Source organism: Drosophila ficusphila, unplaced genomic scaffold (assembly GCF_018152265.1).
Source record: "Drosophila ficusphila isolate 14025-0441.05 unplaced genomic scaffold, ASM1815226v1 contig_106, whole genome shotgun sequence".
Taxonomy (NCBI): domain Eukaryota; kingdom Metazoa; phylum Arthropoda; class Insecta; order Diptera; family Drosophilidae; genus Drosophila; species Drosophila ficusphila.
This window is the reverse complement of record NW_025063993.1, coordinates 3,896,462-3,914,706: the sequence shown is the minus strand read 5'-3', so window position 1 is coordinate 3,914,706 and position 18,245 is coordinate 3,896,462. Positions and strand designations below refer to the sequence as shown.

At 41.1% G+C, this 18,245-nt stretch overlaps 4 protein-coding genes across 5 annotated transcripts; 1 reads left to right on the top strand and 3 right to left on the bottom strand.

Annotated features, from left to right (window-relative positions):
- Nucleotides 1–78: 78 nt before the first annotated feature.
- On the bottom strand, nt 79–1,082 carry LOC108088333 (charged multivesicular body protein 1b). Its single transcript, XM_017186075.2, has 2 exons — nt 907–1,082; nt 79–827 (listed from the first exon to the last, which is right to left on the bottom strand). The coding sequence occupies exons 1-2, from the start codon at nt 926–928 to the stop codon at nt 238–240; spliced, it is 612 nt and encodes a 203-aa protein (XP_017041564.1). The 5' UTR covers nt 929–1,082; the 3' UTR covers nt 79–237.
- Nucleotides 1,083–1,348: 266 nt separating this feature from the next.
- LOC108088332 (probable cytochrome P450 12c1, mitochondrial) lies at nt 1,349–3,217 on the bottom strand. Its single transcript, XM_017186074.1, has 2 exons — nt 2,793–3,217; nt 1,349–2,597 (listed from the first exon to the last, which is right to left on the bottom strand). The coding sequence occupies exons 1-2, from the start codon at nt 3,215–3,217 to the stop codon at nt 1,442–1,444; spliced, it is 1,581 nt and encodes a 526-aa protein (XP_017041563.1). The 3' UTR covers nt 1,349–1,441.
- A 7,833-nt stretch (nt 3,218–11,050) lies between these two features.
- On the top strand, nt 11,051–13,778 carry LOC108088268 (mitochondrial dicarboxylate carrier). The gene is made up of 5 exons (XM_017185986.2): nt 11,051–11,165; nt 11,543–11,771; nt 11,820–11,968; nt 12,841–13,214; nt 13,344–13,778. The coding sequence occupies exons 1-5, from the start codon at nt 11,051–11,053 to the stop codon at nt 13,659–13,661; spliced, it is 1,185 nt and encodes a 394-aa protein (XP_017041475.2). The 3' UTR covers nt 13,662–13,778.
- A 1,934-nt stretch (nt 13,779–15,712) lies between these two features.
- On the bottom strand, nt 15,713–17,931 carry LOC108088266 (mitochondrial dicarboxylate carrier). Of its 2 annotated transcripts, none has more exons than XM_017185983.2 (4): nt 17,373–17,931; nt 16,845–17,088; nt 16,649–16,781; nt 15,713–16,148 (listed from the first exon to the last, which is right to left on the bottom strand). In XM_017185983.2, exons 1-4 carry the CDS (start codon nt 17,569–17,571, stop codon nt 15,819–15,821), a joined length of 906 nt encoding a protein of 301 aa, XP_017041472.1. In that variant the 5' UTR covers nt 17,572–17,931; the 3' UTR covers nt 15,713–15,818. The 2 variants fall into 2 exon arrangements, with proteins under 2 accessions (XP_017041472.1, XP_017041473.1); XM_017185984.1 differs by having other exon boundaries at nt 16,035–16,148; nt 16,849–17,088.
- Nucleotides 17,932–18,245: the final 314 nt, after the last annotated feature.

Sequence of the window (18,245 nt, the reverse complement as noted above, 5' to 3'; positions counted from 1 at the left end):
ATTCGTGAGTCATCTGTTAGGTATAGTAAGTAGTAGCATATTTCAGCTAAGTGGATTTGACAAGAATACAAAAGTCTGTGGGTTCTCAATAGATTTTTTACTTATCGGCTCCTCTTGGTGGTAAGCCATGTATAAACGAAGCATCCTCAATCACTGAATTTAAACTTATTTATATTTTGGATGTACTTAATTTTAATTGCTAAAACAGAGAAATTCAACGGGCAGCACTTCACTCATCTATTCGGCCTGACGAAGACGAGCCAGTCGCTGGGTAAGCTCGTCCTGTTCCTGGGATACGGCTGTTGAGGCTCCAACCGTCTGGCTTTGGACTCCGCTGGGTAGCTCCATGTTAAGCTCGAGGCCAGCCTCGTCTGCCACTTGCTGAAGCAGATTATCGACATCTCCCTGGGGCACTGAGGTAGTCACTGTGTCAGACATGGTACCCTCCATCACGGAACTCTGCACGTCCAGGTCCTCGAACTGCGACTCGAACTTCTCCATGAGTGAGGAGATTTTCTCCAGGTTCATGCCCTTCATAGCTGCATCCATGGCCTTAACCACGCCGGCCATGGAGCCGGTGACCTTGCGTGTGGTAAGGGCGGACTGGACCCTGCTGGCCACAGCGTCCACGCGAGCACTCATTCGGAGGTAGTTAACAGCCTGGTTCTTCTGCCGAATCGCGTTCTCTGCGTGAATGCGGGCCACGTCCATGTTGCCTTTTTGGATCGCCTTCTTGGCCTTCGCCTTCTCCAGTTTCTCCTCCTTTTCGCATTTCTTTGAGTTGCGCTCGAGCTCCTTTACGGCAAATTTTAGATTGAAAAGATGTTCTGCGGGCAAAAAAAAAAAAAACAAAGGTGTGGGTGATTGCAAATTCTTTGTCTGGCGTCATCGCCCTGCTCCACTTACTTTCCATTGAACTCGTAGACATGTCGTTACCCAGTTTGACGAATTTACACTAACGAATGAAGAAGCAAAAGAGTTCTGGCAGTTGGTTTGCAGCCTAAACAGGAGGAATTTTTATCAATTTACGTTGTTTTTATTGGTATGAATCACTTCTGTTTCACAGAATTGGTGTGACCAGGCGTGGGAAATACCCAATGAACAGCTGTTCTGCTTCACGTGCTGTTGAGCGCCAAGCCAGGTGCTGTTAAATATTCAAATCAGGCTGTTACATTTTTTAAATTCTGTTAACTTAAAATACTTACATACAATATAAACTGTTCTCAAAAACCGAGCATATCGCTCTTATTATCATCCTTTGAGGTTCTTATATAAATTTATTTGAGTTACAACTTTTTCTTGTATGTATGCGTGTATGCGTTCTGAGAAATTAAGTCAAATGCTGCGGTTAAATTTATACTACACAGTTTACTCTTATTGGTTTCCCTAAGTACATACTTGTTCCTGATGAAGAAAACAAATATATATTTTTAACGAAGTGTCAATACTTCACATCAGTGAACTTAAATTTAAGTGGAAAATTAGGCTTGTAAAGAAATGTAGTCTTAAATGTCGTTTCGGTGGGATAATCATATTCTATGTGGAAGTTTCGCACCAAGTTGGCCACAGTAAGCTCGAGCTCTAGATCCACAATCCTCTTACCCACGCACATACGTGGCCCAAATCCGAAGGGCAAGTAAACAAAGGGATTCAAACTGTTGTTGATCAGGACATTTGCACTGTCTTCGTTGCCATCCTTTTGACGTAGCCATCGTTCCGGGAGAAATTCCTCTGCCCGGGGAAATAAATGCTCATCCTTCAGTAAAAAACTGTTAACCATAAGAAGATGAGTTCCTTTTGGAACTCGATATCCATATAGTACAACATCTGTTCCGGCGGATCGGACATTTCCAATGATCACGGGATAAACGCGCATAGACTCCTTGATGAAGGCCCTTAGATATGGCAGCGATTTCATATCTTCCAAGGAGAAATCTCTGTCTGTCGACGGCAGTTTGCCCAAAATTTCCTTCCTGAGAATTTGCTGCTTTTCCGGATTTTTCGCCAGGCTAAGTAATAAGCCCACTATTGCCGTGCTGGTCGTATCAACCCCACCCATTAGCATATCCATGGCCAAAACAATGGCGAATTTCCTATCAATTTGAAGCAACTGCTCTAGGACACTCTTCTCATCCTTTGTGCTTCCCTGCGCCGTTTTCCTTTCAATCCTTTCAATTGCCTTGTTCACATACATTGAACATGTATCGAAGATTTCATCCGAAGCTTGACTGAACCGTTTATAGGTGGGTGTGGGAAAGTACTTGTAGATTGACGGTTTCATGCCCAGTATAAAAAACGAATCCATGAAGACTTCAATGTTCTTAAAAAGTTTCCTGGCCCCGGGAGGCTGATTGACTTCCCGAAGGAGTCCCAGTTCCTCGTCAAGCGCCACTGTCGCTACGGACTCGAAGGTCAGATGGTTGACAGTGCTCAGAAAGTCGGCGGGAACTTCAGCGGAATCCTTATCGCGCAACTCCCGGATGCGATTGATAAACTGCCGATTGACCCGCTGCATCGGTTTCAGGTAGATAGCCACATTTCGATGTTGCATGAGGACAGGATTCACAGCGCTTCTCAATTTTCCCCATTGCGGGCCACTGAAATGAAAAATGCCTGGTTAACAAATTGACAATTTTAAATAGGTGCAGATGGAAAAAAATACTTTACTTTGTAATAAAAGGACTTTAACCTTGCAAGTTAATACTATTTTGTTTAATTTCCAAATTGACTGCATCATACTTATTGGTTAACACTGTATAAGACAAGTAGCAAAAGGAGGCAATTTTACTCACTTGCTAAACAGCCCCACGCAGTCCTTGAAAAATTCGTCTTTCCGATTTTTGCGATAGTGGAGGACAGGCTCGGCGCCTTCTCTCACGGGCCACTGACCTTCCGTGCGATAAATCCTCTGGAAGGTGGCCTCATTAAATGTGAATATAGTAGAAGGCATGCCGAATAATCCGGGTATCAAGCATATGTCGCCGAACTGCTTTCTATAAAGGCGCATCACTTCATCCATTCCCAGTTGGTGGTACTGTCCTCCCTTTTGGAAGCCACGAAATATCTGCCACCTCGTCGGGCCGGGAAGTTCCGAAAAGGGCTTCGCCGTTTCCCATTCCGCCTCCAGCTGTTGAACGTACGAGGATGTATCGGGATTTCTGTTTACCGCCAATCTGGAACTGGCCCTCAAGCCTTGCTTCACTATAGCACGCAACATCGTCAAATCTCTCAGTAGAATGATACTTAAATTAATAAACAACAATCAAGAAACCTTAGAGGTGAAGCTTTTAAGTAATTGCACAAGGTTAAGCAACGAGTGAGAGGGCTTTTCAATAGCATTATCTTTGTGCTTTTCGTAAGCTTTTCTCTTGAGATCGCGGCAAATAATTTCGTTTTTAATATAGGTAATACTATTTAAATAGGGGTTATCTGATTTAACTTATATTCTTTACTATGATCTTGCTTAATCGATTCAGGTAAACTTTATTTCAAATTCGATTTAGGTTCGATTAGGCATGTAGAATCATTATAACTTGGCATATACAAATATTTTTAAATTCGATATAACAATCTACTTTATGGCTTTTAAAATATTCAAAATAGTTTTATGATAATTTATATTGATAATCACGAGCGGGTTCAATTAGATTTTCCGGATTAGGTTTATTTTGCTCTGGCACTGGCCCACCAAATGCGAAATCTCTGGTTTTGTTCACTCCACAACGTTGTTTCCCGCGCCCATCAATAAAATATAAGTCTCAAACGCTTGCATTGGAACATGGGGGACAAAAGCAAAACGCATTTTATGTGAATTTCAAAAACAATAAGCCAAAACAAAAGGGCCAAATGGCCGACCACACAAACACTCGAGCGTAGGGATAAATCCCGAACAATAGGAAGGGGGTCTATTGTTTCGGCCAACTTTGTGCAGCAATCGGAGCGCCCCGAACCCCCTACCAACAATCATTCCCAACTGACCACCGGAATGTATTACATATTAGGTCTGATAACACGTTACCGGCTTAAATTATAGCCCAGGTCCTTTATGGCAACAGCCACGCCCCCAAGTCCACCTGCCTAAAATTGGGAGTATATTGTAAACACCAATTTGCCTCGACTGCTCCATATCCAAGGGAGGATATACACCAGGTATCGCTGTCCTTTATTTACTGCAACTTTATGGCGTGTGGGATCAAATTTGAAGTGCCTTGTTAAACTCACTTGTTTAAGTTTTTTATCAGCGACATACGTACTAAATTCTAAGCATTTGTATTTATATTTGTGTGTTTTACCGTGCGCTTAGCTAAATTGAATAAAATCAATTTCTTAATTTAAATTTTCTTTTAAGCCTTAAATTCTCTTAAGTTACTATTATTTAAATATCTGGGGTAAAAATGCAAATAACTTAAACAGGATAAAAGCAAAAAGCCACCCTTAGCTTGTAGGTATAAATTGTACACAAATTACACAATTGACCGCCGAACAAGCCGCAAAACTTTGCCAAATTAACTGCGACTGTGGCGCAAACACATAAAAAAAGTTTTAACATAAATTTTGTAAATTATTATAAATATTGTTTGGGCCGTGCAAGTTGGTCCGCACAGAAATAAAATATACAAAAATACACGAGGTACATAATATAAGCTATGGATTATAGGCGTGTCGCCGAAATACAATGAAAAGAATTGATCTAAACAATACTATTGTATTTTTATGATTTACTAGAAAGTACTGTATAGATAAAATATAGTAAGGAAGTCCTTGCAAAAATATTCCAATTGATTGCAAAAGCGGTTTAATATTTCAGCAGTCTCGAAAAGTTCGCCCATTAAAGACCGAAACTTGCTCGTTCAACAATTACTGACCCAAATCGATGTCAGACCACTCGAAGGGTTTGCATTAATCTGCAATAACTCTTCCATTTGCCTGTCATAATCGAAATCTAGCCAAACTGTCACTTGAGTGGAAATGCTTTGACATTATCATAACTGCATCAGATGTTCAATAATTTTTCCCTTCAGTTTTTCCCGCCTGCACTCTTCAAATGGAATCTGCCACGGAGACACCTAGAGACCAAAGGCAAACAGCCGGATTTCTTTCTCCCATTTTATTTTTTCCAGACTTTCCTCCATCTTTTCCTGCTCTTTATCACGCGCCCAATTTAGCGTAGGGGGACGGGAGCGGCGGGGAGGGACTGGGCGGGCATTCAGCTATAGCTTTTGCTATCCAGATCCCACAATCGGGGCCCAGACAGTCGCAGCCCCGCCCAGTTCCAAGCCCACTGCCAAAGGCAGCGAAGAGATTAAATCAGCGCAAAGTGCAAACACTGTGTCAAGTGTAGACCAAGCGGAGAACCCGGCTAAAGACACACGCCACCACTGGGCCATTGATATGGCCATGGCTGTTGGAGAAGAGCACACACTCTCAAAATAAAACGGATAAATGTCAATCAAATTAACTGGCAATGCGATATGCAGCGATAGTGGAGCAGGTAAACCGGATAGGAGTCCTTTCTTTTTAAGATACCTGCCTTGGTAGCAATAAATTAGTCTGCGTAGTTTTTATGGGAGTCCCAATGGGGAGTTCAGATTGAAGGGGATTTTGGTTACGATTTGGAGCCAACTAAATTGAATTGTTTTCTTAAATGTGCTCAGATGTATAATCAAAGTGTTAGGTCCTTCAAAGCAAATACAAGTAGTTCTATCAAGCAGTTAGCTATTTGTATAAAATATTAATCGCCCTAACAACCGTTGAAAGCCTGGAATAATTTGTTAAAACTTGTTGATACTGGTAATACCATTTGTTTTAAAAGTGTTTCCCATCCATTAACAAATAACAAGTGTTATATTCTGCAAAGTAAAACTCAAACTGGTGGGGAAAACCAAAGAGGATTACCCACCTAAGGTCTCAGCCATATGGGAATAAATTACTAATGAAGACAACAAAATCAACACGAAGAACGCGAGGCAAACATTAATTATTGCAGTTTTTTATTTACGTAGAGCGGGCTGCTCTGTTTGTGCAGAACTAAATGCAAACAAATGTGGAAAACACAGAGTAATTAAGTTGCATATCAGGGACTGAAAGGGAAAACTTTGCTGAATGTTTGTAAACAGGAAATGGGGCAAAAAAATCCTTCCCAGCCTGATATTTTTTCTACATTTTAAATGCTTTCCGAGCAAGTTGCCCATGGCTTGGGGCAACAATTTAAGGCGCATTAACTGCAGGCAACAGGAAACCATTTCAGATAGTCCTCTGATAATTACAAACAGACAGACAGTCAATAGAGTCCCGCCCATCCCCCCGCCCCCTTTCGTTCTGTCAGTCATCAATCGGGATCTCCATCCGATGACATGACCCGCCGCTGGCCACGCCCCCTGGCTAACCATAAACCATCGATTGTGGGTCAAATTGCGTTGCTGCGACATGGGGTCCTGGGATCCCTGGTCCTCTGCCCCCGGATGACAGTCAACAATCGGAGCGCCATCTTCATTATTGGCAAAAGCCACGCATAATTGCTCGGCAGTGGTTACTCAACTGACTTTGGTTGTGGTTTTGCCTATATCTCTATGACTTTGGGCTATAAATTTAATTCAACTTATAGTAATGTTTAATGCGGTTTTGATAGGCAGCATCTAATGCTCACAAAATAAATTGCGCTCTCCTTATAACCAAAAACAAAAATCTTTTAGGGAATTATAGGAATAAATAAAAAGCAATATGAATAAGTTGCATGATGCATCATTGTTTTGCAGTGCTATGCCTACAAGATTTTTATATCTAAGCTCAAAACTATTTCTTGAATAATGAAATTCCCCATCAGCTTAACTTCGGCTTCCCTATTCTCCCCGACAATAATTAATTCATTAGTTGCACTACCCAATTTTCCTACTAATTTTTGTGCTAACAAATCTGTCATGTGGCGGTGTCCTCAGCAATTAGCTGAGCCCCTGCTGAGAACCAACTAGGCTTAACACAGTCTCCTAGCACACCCTTTAATCCCCGCCATCGCCATCGCCGATGCATTGCATCCACGTTGCGGGAGGCAAGTGGCAAGGGTGGGTGGCAAGGATGTCTGACTTGCACCGCCTGTTTTGGGGGCGCTGCACGGCACGACATAGTTCCATTAAACTTTCCACGATAACGCGCCAAACTTTGCGCCCAGCAAAACTCTCAGTAATTTGCAGGAAGCCAGGACCCAGCACGCTTCCCGCCCAGAAGCCGATGGGAAGCCCCCTTTTGGCCGTAAGTTAGGCCCTGCACTAATCAAGCGCTGCATATCAGACCAAAGGCAAGCCAGAATGGCAGCAAGGCAGCAAGGCAGAGCGACTGCCCCGCTGAGGCATTTATTAATAACGCGAACTTTAAATAACCCAGCAGAACTTAAGGCAGTCGGTTCCTGCACCGACTTTTCCGCATCTCCGCCCCTCCGCTGTGGTTGCCAGATAATTGCGCATACGCCACGTTGTCGGCACTGAATGCCCGGAGCCACGGGGCTCGAACGCTTGTCTGGGCATTTTCGGAATATCCGCCACTCTGCCGACCCGTGTTCTGCATACTATGCTTTTCGGGCTGGCGGATATCCTGATCGTCTGGTACTGGAAGGAACCGCACTTAATTGCTTATATTTATGAGAGCTATTCCGATTTCAGGTCCAAGAACCAGTAAAATATAATAAGGTACAAAACAGGTGGGGTTACTAGAAAAAAAGGTATTAAGGGGAAGGATTACTTAATGTTTAAATATTTCATACAAATCAGGTAACATAAGTTTTAGTTTTTTAAAGAGTTGCCAATCAGTGGATAAAAAATTTAAACAAGAACTAATATCGTTGATTGCCAGGATATGTTAAGCAGTGCACTTTCATCGAACTACATTTTAGATTGAATGCTGGCTGTGTGAAGCCAAAACCTGCCTTTATCAAGCCATCGAAGCGATTTCTTTTGCAGAGCATTCAAACACGTTGTAAACTATTTTGGCCTCGAACAGTTTGTTTGGCCAACAACTGCAGTGAATTCGCAGCTGTTTGTATAGGGTGTTTGTATTGCTGTTATTATTATGGCACATGTTGCCCAGATGCCCGGGCAGGCCAAAATGCTGGCCTTATTCGGACCAAGGGCCAACTTGGCTCGTCGGTGCTATCAATCTTTCGCCATGTTTTTTCATTACTTTGTTTTTTCGTTTTGTTTTTTTTGTTTTTGTATTTTGGCTTCCTGCCAAGTTGCATTATCGTAAAATGGAATTTAGAATTTTCGTAGCACTTTGCGGGAGCTCCGGTTGCTTCGATTCGTGACGGGGGTTCGGGGTCTGGTCCTTTGAGTGACTCCTGCAACGGCTTTGACCAGTTGATTGTCGCACCAGCAAGGACCTCTAACCCTTTAACCTCTGCCCCGTTTCCCCGGACTTTCCTGGGTCATTTGCACTTGCCACCTGTGATCCCTGTCTGCAGTTGTTCCAATGTTGATATTTTGGGCAAAAACATTTCTCAAAAGAGTTCAACACGAAAATTGGCCAAGAAGAGAAAAAGGAGTAGAGCGACCAGACAAGCCACAAAAGGCAAAGCAGACAAAAAAAACGGAAAAACTTGATAGAATCTTCCGACACTCCCCGCCGCCTTTGTCACACTTTCCCTCCGAATTTCCCTGTTTTCCCGACTGAGTTTGCCAAGTTTGTCGGCTTGCAGCTGCATTACATGTGGTTTGAGCGGAGCGGCATCGACAGCCGTTGCAAGATCTTGTTTGTTGTACTTACTTGGCGAAAGTTTGCCATCACAAGAAGGAGAGGAGCTGCCAGCAGGCGGAGTGCCATGGGGCTTAGCAGGGACTTGCGGCAAGAATATCTTGGCCGAGTTCTGACAGACTGTTGCATGCGCTGCAACTGCAAGGCGCAGAAATTGTGGTGCATACTTAAATGGTTTCTTTCAACGAGGTTTAAAATGAGAGGTACGACCAGCTGTTTAACATTTAAATTGTGTTATCTGTATTTGAAAGCCTTATTTAAAATAGCTTTACTTATAAACATTTATAATCCTGTGTTTAAATCGTTCTACGCGCATTATCTAAACCGATATTTACCTTTTTAAAAAATAATTACCTTTTAATATAACTTCATTCTCAGCTCAGCTTTCTTAATAGAAAGCAAATGTTTAATTTTGTTATGGCTTTTATTTCTATGAGTTCAGCAAACATATAAATGTTACTTAAAGATTTCAAATTTTTCCTTTCACCCTTTTTATTTAATACCTTGCTAATTTTTTTTACGCTTTTACGCGCATTATCTAAACTGATATTTACCCTTTTAAAAAATAATTACCTTTTAATATAACTTTTAGTTCTTTCTCAGCTCAGCTTTCTTAATAGAAAGCAAATGTTTAATTTTGTTATGGCTTTTGTTTTTATTAGTTAAGCAAACAGATAAATGTTACTTAAAGATTTCAAATTTTTTCTTTCACCCTTTTCATTTAATACCTTGCTAATTTTAAGCTCTTTAAGAATGGTAGTCCAAAAAGCTGAATTTAAATTCTTTGCATCAGCTGCTAAAAGTCAAGCTTAAGTACAAGTCCAACTGCCTGGGAGTAGACTCTACCCTTCATCGGTTGTCCGAAATGGCCTAAACAACTTCAATATGCAATTTTCTTCGACTGACAACTTTTTGTAGCCTCTTAGTCAGGCCACAAACTTTTCTAATAACCTAAGATACTTGCAAACAGACACGCAGAGGATCTTTTCAGGGCTCGGAGCGGGTTTCACAGAATAATATGTGCTACCAAAAAATTTCAGAGGAAGGCAGGGCAAACAAACCGTCGATGCTGAGACATATCAAATTGAGGCGTTATTTCGAAAACTTTCAAGGAGCGGAGCATTAAATTTGCAAAAGTAAATTTGCAGAGCGAGTTAGCTGGAGAGAGAGCGAGTGCATACGTGATATATTATTTCCCATTACGCGCAAATTGAAAAGCTCAATGAAATGAAAAACAAGAAGACCAATTCCGAGCACAAATAAAGAAGTAAAAATATTCCGCTAACGCAGGCAAAAGTGTGTAAGAAAGTGGGGCCTGCGTAAGTTTAACTGCCTTTCCCCACCTCCCCCCTCCCTCCTCAAGTCGCCGTAGTAACGACTAACTGGAAAATGAGATAAATCTATGAAAGGACAGAAAATAGAATGGCTTATTGTGTTAGTTTATTTGCGCAGTAGAAATTTATGAATCCATTTTTTAGTGCTCGCTCATAAAAATTCAAATAAATAAAACCATCGCTGTAGCTATTGTTTTTTCAATTGCAATTCGGCATTGTGCACTGAAATTGCAGGCAGTAAAATAAATGGCGAATTGATTGATTGAGCACTTGATTGATGGCGCTGCGCTTTCGACGCCTAATGAGGAAACCATTTGCAGCGCTGAAAAGTATGCCATAAATACTGCAGTTCATCATTTAGCGCTAGCAGGATTTATTTTGTTTAAGTTTTGGTCATGCTGCACATTCAATATTTATACTAATAAATTACGGTTTTTTTAAATGTCATATTTTTTGTTGAGGCTTATAAGCCAATTTAACGAAATGCTTTCAATTTATATTGCCAAAAAGGAACAAAAAAATTAATTCGTTTTTCATCTTTCAAACTGCCTCCTGTTTTCGAATTAATCTTCGGTTAAATTACCCTTAGATCACTTAGACAATACAACTACCTACAGAACAGGAAGTCCCTAACTGTTGGAGCTAACTTTTTAATTTAAAGATGGATCCACAATTTGAGAGCCACCCAATCTGTCCGCATTTTGCCCACGAGTCTCGCAACTTCCCTGCCCCACCGAAAGCAACTTTCTGCGGCGCCCCGCAGCCCTGCCTCTAATATGTCCAAAAGTTGCTACCAATTTCGAACTGCAGCTAGGTGGAGCGCACTCGCATCGGTTGCTGATGCCTAATGGCCGTGATAATGCCATGACAACTGTGTGAGCATCGGAGGACTCCCCAAAGTTCTGCAGGCGAGTGCGGGCCACGAAACTATGCCAAATTACTCAACAACGTTGCAACACCTGCGTGGATGTCACTCAATGCCATTCCTGATCGCCGCGCTGCAAGTTTGGAAACTGCGCAGCAGGGAAAAGGAGGAGCTGGCTCAATTAGTTCGGACTTCTGGCCAGCAATTAGACAGCGTGGAGCGCTCATGTTAATGGCCGAAACTCGAAATGACACAGGGCAGGAGGGATTCAAAGAGAAAGTCTCTGAAGGAGGTACATTTTCTGAAAATGCAAATTCATCTTTCCCAGTAAGTTGGCAACTATTTTCGTTAAAGAAACTTTTACTAGTTTCCTATGGGTACTTAACATATAACAGCTAAATAAATACTGAGAGGATGACAAGCCTGTGATTTTAGGGTCAACATAACATATTTCTTCTGCCAAATGTATTTTGAGTGAGTTGTCTTCAAGTTGTGCCATTAATAACAGTGAATTTAAAGTCAGTTAAATAAATACATTTTAAACTTTCAAAAATCTAAATTTGATGTTGTTTGTCATCAGTGAAGGACGACTAATGCCGGAAAGGGCGAGATTCCCACGCCAGTACCTGTTTCGGCCAAACACACAAAAGTATACATTCACTTGCTTGTCAAATTAATCCGAATCGGAAAAGTCCCCTGCGAGACAGAAAAAAGAAGATTGATGGACACACGAGTAGAAAGAGGTATAAAGTCGAGAAAGTGGCAGATAGAACAAGGATCGGCAAGCTGGCGATAATACATCGATGCTCCCATGTCGAAAATATCGAGCCGGAGTAAGTTCCTCTGAGTGCGTTGGCTGTATTCTCACCACTCCTTTCCAGGATAATTCCGCGTTGGTGGAGCGGCGGAGTAGCTGGGGCTTTTGCCCAATTTTTTACGGCACCCTTCGACCTCATCGAGTCTCGAATGGTCGTCAGCCATAAAGATGTGGGCATGGCTTCCAGCTTGAGGAGCGCTGTTCGGAAGCATGGTAATTAATCCACTACAAATCAACTATGAGTTCAAGCAGCTATTACAAATAACACCAACTTATTTATTGGTTTCACTGATCAATTCTATACTGTAAACATGAAGAAGACACTTTGGTTGTTTTCCTTCTTCGGTTTTTTGTCCGTTATCTTTCGCTGTTAAACCAAATCCATGCTCGTTTTCGAGCCCAGAATCGAACTATCGGTAGATCGAGAAAATATATCGTGCGATAGTTTAGCTAAAGTTGAATATACTTTAATAATTTGCTTATATACAGCGCTGGATTAAGGACAGGGCCGAGGGGCCGCGGGCCGGGGCCCACACATTTTGGGGGCCCACACAAAAATACAAAAAAATAGGTATTTCAGTTCTTTAATGCAGAAATCGTGTTGCGCTTGTACCTATCGATGAAGGTGACAAATTTAATGAGTGAAAGATCGATTTAGAAAATGGAATTGTTCCAAAATCGACTTCGTTCGAGCTTGGAAGAAGATCGACTGGTTCACTTTTGATAATATTGTTAAGAATTTGAGAATTAAAAATGCCGTAAAAAGTCTTTTTAATATAAAAATTCGAAAGTACGTTTGTTTTTACTGTATGCAGATGCCATTTGAAACAATTTAATTATGTTTTACTCTACCCTTCTACTCCGTATTTGATAAGTAGGTTAAAATTGTGATAATAAATAAATAAAATGAATTGAAGACTTAATCTTTTTGCATAATGTAAATAATTTCTGAAAGGGCCCCACACATTGATCGAACCTCTGGCCCTCACATTCTTAATCCGGCCCTGATTATATATATAAAAATATCAACTCATTTTCTTCAAGGTTGCGAACGGTAGAGACTAATAATATTTCCACTTTTTTAGGTTTCTTTTCCCTGTACGACGGCTTGAGCGCCCAGTTGTTAAGGCAGCTAACTTACACAACGCTTCGGTTTCATCTGTACGAAGTGGGCAAGGATCAGATGGAAGATCCTGTGGACTGGCTGGATAAGATATTTGTAGCTGGCTTGGCCGGATGTACGTCAGGCATGGTGGGAATACCCACGGAGCTGATCAACACGCGGATGCAAGTGAACCGCGTCCTTCCCAAGAGACTTCAGTGGAACTACCGCCACGTCTTCCACGGCCTTTATCGCGTGACCAAGGACGAGGGATGGAGAGCTCTATTCCGTGGATGTCTTTTTGCGTTTGTGAGGTCAGGATTTGTCACCATCGGCCAGAATGGAGCCTACGATCAGGTGAATATTCACGAAATGTATTGAAGTGAAGTCATCAAATTAGAAAACAATAATTGATTTTTATTTCATTGACACTCTTATTTTTTCGGTTAACTCTACATTCTCAATATTCTTCCGTCAAATCTGCAGGCAAAGGAAACGTACATGGAATTATTCAAAATGAAGCACGACGACACATTTCTGCATCTAATAAGTTCTGTAACCGCTGCTTGTATCTGCGTTCCGATCGTCCAGCCCATAGAGAACTTGAGGACCCTCGCGATGGTGGACTCTAGTGGTTTGACAAAAGCGATGGGCTTTATGATGCGCTTCGGGCTGCGAGGTCTTTTTCGCGGCATGGTGCCCTGCCTACTGCGAATGGTGCCCAATACGATAATTACGTTTTTGACCTTCGAGCAAATCCGTGTTCGTTTTGGGTACTATGAAATCGAGGAGCTCAGCAGTTAGCACGAAGCCTCTGCTTCCACAGCTTGAATCATTAGGTCAGAAGGATCACAAGTATTTTTTAGTCTGTTCCAAAACTTTTTTACCATTGTCAATAAAAAGTAAACCAATGATTACATATTTGAATATTTTATAACATTTTATAATACATTATTGGGAGAACAGGAAATAGTTGGTAAATTTTATTTTAATTAAGTAAAATAACTAAGTAAGTTCATAATTATAGCTCAGCAGATCCGTGAGCAAATAAGACCTAGTTCTATGATCGGCGAACCACTGTTTGCTTACACAATCTCATCCCAACCCACTTGTTCTATCCTGCGACCTCGATGCATCCTGTTCACTAGTCAAATAATTGGTCACTTCCTGACTCCTGGCCCCGCAATCGTGTTTATTTGCAAAACAATCTCGGTCAGAGCGAGCCCAAATAAACGGTGTATGCCCCTTCATAAAGCATTAAATTCTACTTTGAATGCGCACACGAACCGGCCACAAAGCCCACACCGAAAACGGGTCAACAGTGCGTATGCGTTATATTTAATAATGCAAAACGATGCGAGCTTGCCCGACCAAAGCGGCTGCATAAATACAAGCTATGCAAATGATTCTAACAGCAAACAAAATGCGTTAGCCGAGCAACTAATAACCTGCCAAGCGGCGCAGAAAACAACGAACCGACGACCTCTGACCCCTTTCCCTGGCTTCAGCTTTTTGAGGTACAACTCATCGTCGATGCAATCGCAAGTCAGTCATAAACTTGGCTCCCAGCACTTATGCAAATTGTGCGAGCCACGTTCAAGTATTAGTTTGGGTTACAGAAGAAGCCCTGGCCAAATGCTACTCAAAAATAAAAACATATTTAAATAAAAACAAAATAAATAATAATAAAATTAAATACAATAACAGTGTGACTTAAATATAAAATTATGCGCTATTCTTATAAGTATTAAATAAAACCTGGCATATCCTACTTTAAAATAAAAATATTACTATAAAAATTTAAAAAAATCGAACAATTGGAAATGTAACATTTGTCAGAAAATTGCATTTTTGTTATTATTTTAAGTTATTATACTGTGATGATAAATGTGATGCTATACCAAGTATCATATACGGATTTGGGTTTTGTAATATCTAAAATATTATATCTGTGGGGCGGAGAGGTACAACTCACATTCGGCTTTATTGCGGCGCATTATTCTTATTCTTGCGCTGTGCTATCGTCCTAAAATTGCCTACTTACAAATTCAATTTCACAATGATTGCAATCACGATTAAAGGGTAGCAGAGAGTGGGTGCGTGTGCGGCAATGGCCGGAGTGTCCTCCATATGCTCACAAGCCACCCACAACAATGCCGTCCATACGTGCAACATTTACCGACGTTTACGTGACACGACACCCACACAAACGGCGCTGGAAGAAGGATGTGTGCCACGATGGGGGATCCCGCCATCGCTGTCCTGGCATTGTTGCTCATACGCCTAGTTGTCATCGTGGCGGCATCTAAACTAGAACTACACACACAGCACGTGCTGGCATTTAGCCTCAACTTTGATGGCACAACTGCGTCCTCCTTGTCAAGGAGTTGGACAAATTAATGTTCATTAGTCACGTTGCGAGTTGTAATCAATTTATAATGCGACCAGTTGTGGTTGATGTTTCGTTCGGCGGAAGGAAAGGGTTCTTTGGGTCAATGATCCAATGGCCACCGAACGTGTATAGAGCATTCGCAGAAAAGATTTTTGTTGGATGAATCAACCCAATAAATTATGTATTTAGTACCGAACTTCTCGGTATTTTGATGATTAAGTCAATTCTTGATTTTACAAAAAACTTACGACGAAAATGTTTAATATATTCAACTATTTTAGTATTTAGTGTTTAGTATTTAGTATTTCGTATTTCGTATTTATTATTTTTACCAAGTTGTTTTAGCGTTACCGGCAGACCAGAACAGAATCAAACAAAAATGCCTCCTCAAATTGATAGTCAAAGCTTTTAATCTTTCGAAATACATATGTTATGTTACAAATGTTTTAAATATAACATTCTATTTTTTTTTTTATAAAATCATTTCATATTTTATTGTCTTAAAACTTTATAAAACTAGTGTAAAATCACACATGATGTTAGACCCAGGCTTAGTTTTTAAAACCTAATCAGGGATCCATTCTTTCCGTAACTTTGCATATTCCGAAGCGAAGCCTTAACTGCTCGTACAAAACAAATAGCAATGTGGTCGCTGGAGCTTTCCTTACTATCGTGGGAACCAATCCACGGAAGGGTCCGATGAAGCCAAATCGCATCATGTAAACGCTCGCGTGGAAAAGATTCCGGAATTCGCCGGGTCTGGCGTTCATCATCAGGGTCTTCACGACGTCCAGCGGATGTGTGATCGTAGATGAAATAACCGACGTCACCAATGAGGAGAGAAAGTGCAGGGGAACGCCATCATTCACGGATGTATTTTGTCGCACTTCCGTTTTAATCTTATAAGAGGATGGAAAAAAATAAATACTATTTTGAACAAGAAAGCTTATATACCCTTGCAGACTTCAAATATATCGAATCAAAAACCAAAAAGACTAAACAACATCGAAGCTATGACGATTTTTTTTTATTAATTTTCCATATTTTCGACTATTGTTCATATGACAGCTATATAAACATTAAAAACAACGATGTTATAATTTTTTTCCATTATTAATATTTATATTTTTTATATAGACGGACGGAGGTATTTCGATTTAGATCGTGATGCTGATCAAAATAATGGCTGAAATTATGGCTGAAATTATAATACCCTTTGCTCTGCAAGAGTATAAAAAGGTGAATGGATGGAAAATATTAGAATATCAGAATTAAATCGATACAGCTTTAATATTTGAATAATCCAATTATAGTATTTTTATATTTATATTAAATCTTTTACGTAAATGTAAACTTTTCGATTCTACACTATTTTCTGTAAAAACACAGTGCAACTTACAATGTCGTATAATGCAATCTGACTGCAGGTTCCCAGAGATGCCTTCAACGCGGCCACCGATCCACCCGTATAATAGGCCGTCCAGCCTTCTTCCTTTGGTATTCGAATGAGGCCATCCAAGACGCTCTTATAGCTGTAATCAGGGCAAGAGAATGCCTAAGATTGATGGCGGTTACCGCAAGTCGGGTCAAAATACTTGCGTCGCTTGTCCGGAGGCACCTTCATATCGGTCTGCATCCGCACGTTAATTAGGTCGGTAGGTATTCCACATACGGCACCACAAATGCCAGCCACGCAGCCGAGGATTATCTTGCCGAGATATGAGTTGTCCTCGACAAGGTGCACCCTTTTGCCAGATTCATACACGATGAACCGAATATTGGTGCACGTCATCTGCCTCAGGATGGCTGCCGAGAAGCCATCGTAGAAGCCTCTAAGTCCTGTGAACAAGATTTCGCATTAGGCTTTAAAAACAATCGTATAATTGTTTCGAATGCTGGGGGTATCATTTACAAAATTCAAAGCTCTTAAACAGGGTATTGTACACCATAGTTCCATTTAAAAGCACATAAGGTTTTCCGATTCAAGTAAAACTATTTGATTGAGTCCGCAGAAAATTAAAATAGTTTTAAGGTTTGGCCAGGAAAATTTAGGATCTTCTCACGTAAAAAGCTATATATCTTTTATAAGGGCTAGAGCTAGAGTCCCTATCTTTTTCACTCACCCCTCAGTCTGTAAATATTAAGGGACGTGTCCAAAATGGAGCGCTTAGACCGCTGGATCTGCATGTGCGTCTTCACGATGTCAATCGGGGCTACCGCGAAGGCGACGCAGACCGATGAGAAGCCACCGAACCACCAACGCGGCAGCCGTCCTTCTGGCACATCATTGCAATCAAGGATGTCGTCGTCCAAGTCCGACATTCCTCCAGGCGACCGCCGAGACTCCTTGCGCCGTGCATTCGGATTCTGTTGGTTTTGATTTGCCTACCTTTTACGAGCAAGGTTTTTGATGGGGAGGGGAAGGCTCATGTGTTTTTTGGGTTTCACTGACAATTTAATAAAAACATTGTTGTAGCTTTTCAGCAACGTGTAAATCGACATATACAATTTTTTGGTAATTTCTTTATTAGTCGAAAAGGATCCACAAAAGATACAATTTTCACTGGGGAAACTTAATTAGTTTTTCTAAGCAAGGACTTTTTTATGCCCAGTCTCCTGAGTAGTTATAGTTTTTTTATAAAATGTTTTTGAATAATAATCATCCGAAACGTAGTTCTTTGTTCTCACTGAAAATTTGAAAACTATCCCAGTGACCTACTGATAATTGGTAATTGGGATGGTCTGTCGTACTTTGTCGAAAGGAGCCGCACTTAAATATCTGCTGCCCGCTGATAGGAAAAATCAGCTCCGCACTCAACTTTTAGTTGCAATGCATTCTCCCGGACGGTCGAATTCCCCATCTTCCATCCGAGGACAGTGACAGCTTATAAATCTAAACAAGCTCAGTTGGCCAGTTGCATAAGTTTACAGTTGCGATTCCGGCACACCGGATCCCCGGCAAGGTGGAGACCACGACGCGACCCGCTGCATTCCAG

Bases quoted from the DNA above. Each gene is read 5' to 3' on its own strand.
- LOC108088333 (XM_017186075.2), bottom strand. From the start codon at position 928: ATGTCTACGAGTTCAATGGAAA. The intron at 828-906 runs GTAAGTGGAGCA...TTTTGCCCGCAG, and splicing joins GTCTACGAGTTCAATGGAAA to AACATCTTTTCAATCTAAAA.
- LOC108088332 (XM_017186074.1), bottom strand. From the start codon at position 3,217: ATGTTGCGTGCTATAGTGAAGCAAGGCTTGAGGGCCAGTTCCAGATTG. The intron at 2,598-2,792 runs GTGAGTAAAATT...TTTTCATTTCAG, and splicing joins TGCGTGGGGCTGTTTAGCAA to TGGCCCGCAATGGGGAAAAT.
- LOC108088268 (XM_017185986.2), top strand. From the start codon at position 11,051: ATGCCATTCCTGATCGCCGCGCTGCAAGTTTGGAAACTGCGCAGCAGG. The intron at 11,166-11,542 runs GTTAATGGCCGA...AATGCCGGAAAG, and splicing joins AGACAGCGTGGAGCGCTCAT to GGCGAGATTCCCACGCCAGT. The intron at 13,215-13,343 runs GTGAATATTCAC...TCAAATCTGCAG, and splicing joins AGAATGGAGCCTACGATCAG to GCAAAGGAAACGTACATGGA.
- LOC108088266 (XM_017185983.2), bottom strand. From the start codon at position 17,571: ATGTCGGACTTGGACGACGACATCCTTGATTGCAATGATGTGCCAGAA. The intron at 17,089-17,372 runs GTGAGTGAAAAA...TCTTGTTCACAG, and splicing joins TAATATTTACAGACTGAGGG to GACTTAGAGGCTTCTACGAT. The intron at 16,782-16,844 runs GTATTTTGACCC...CCCTGATTACAG, and splicing joins CCTCCGGACAAGCGACGCAA to CTATAAGAGCGTCTTGGATG.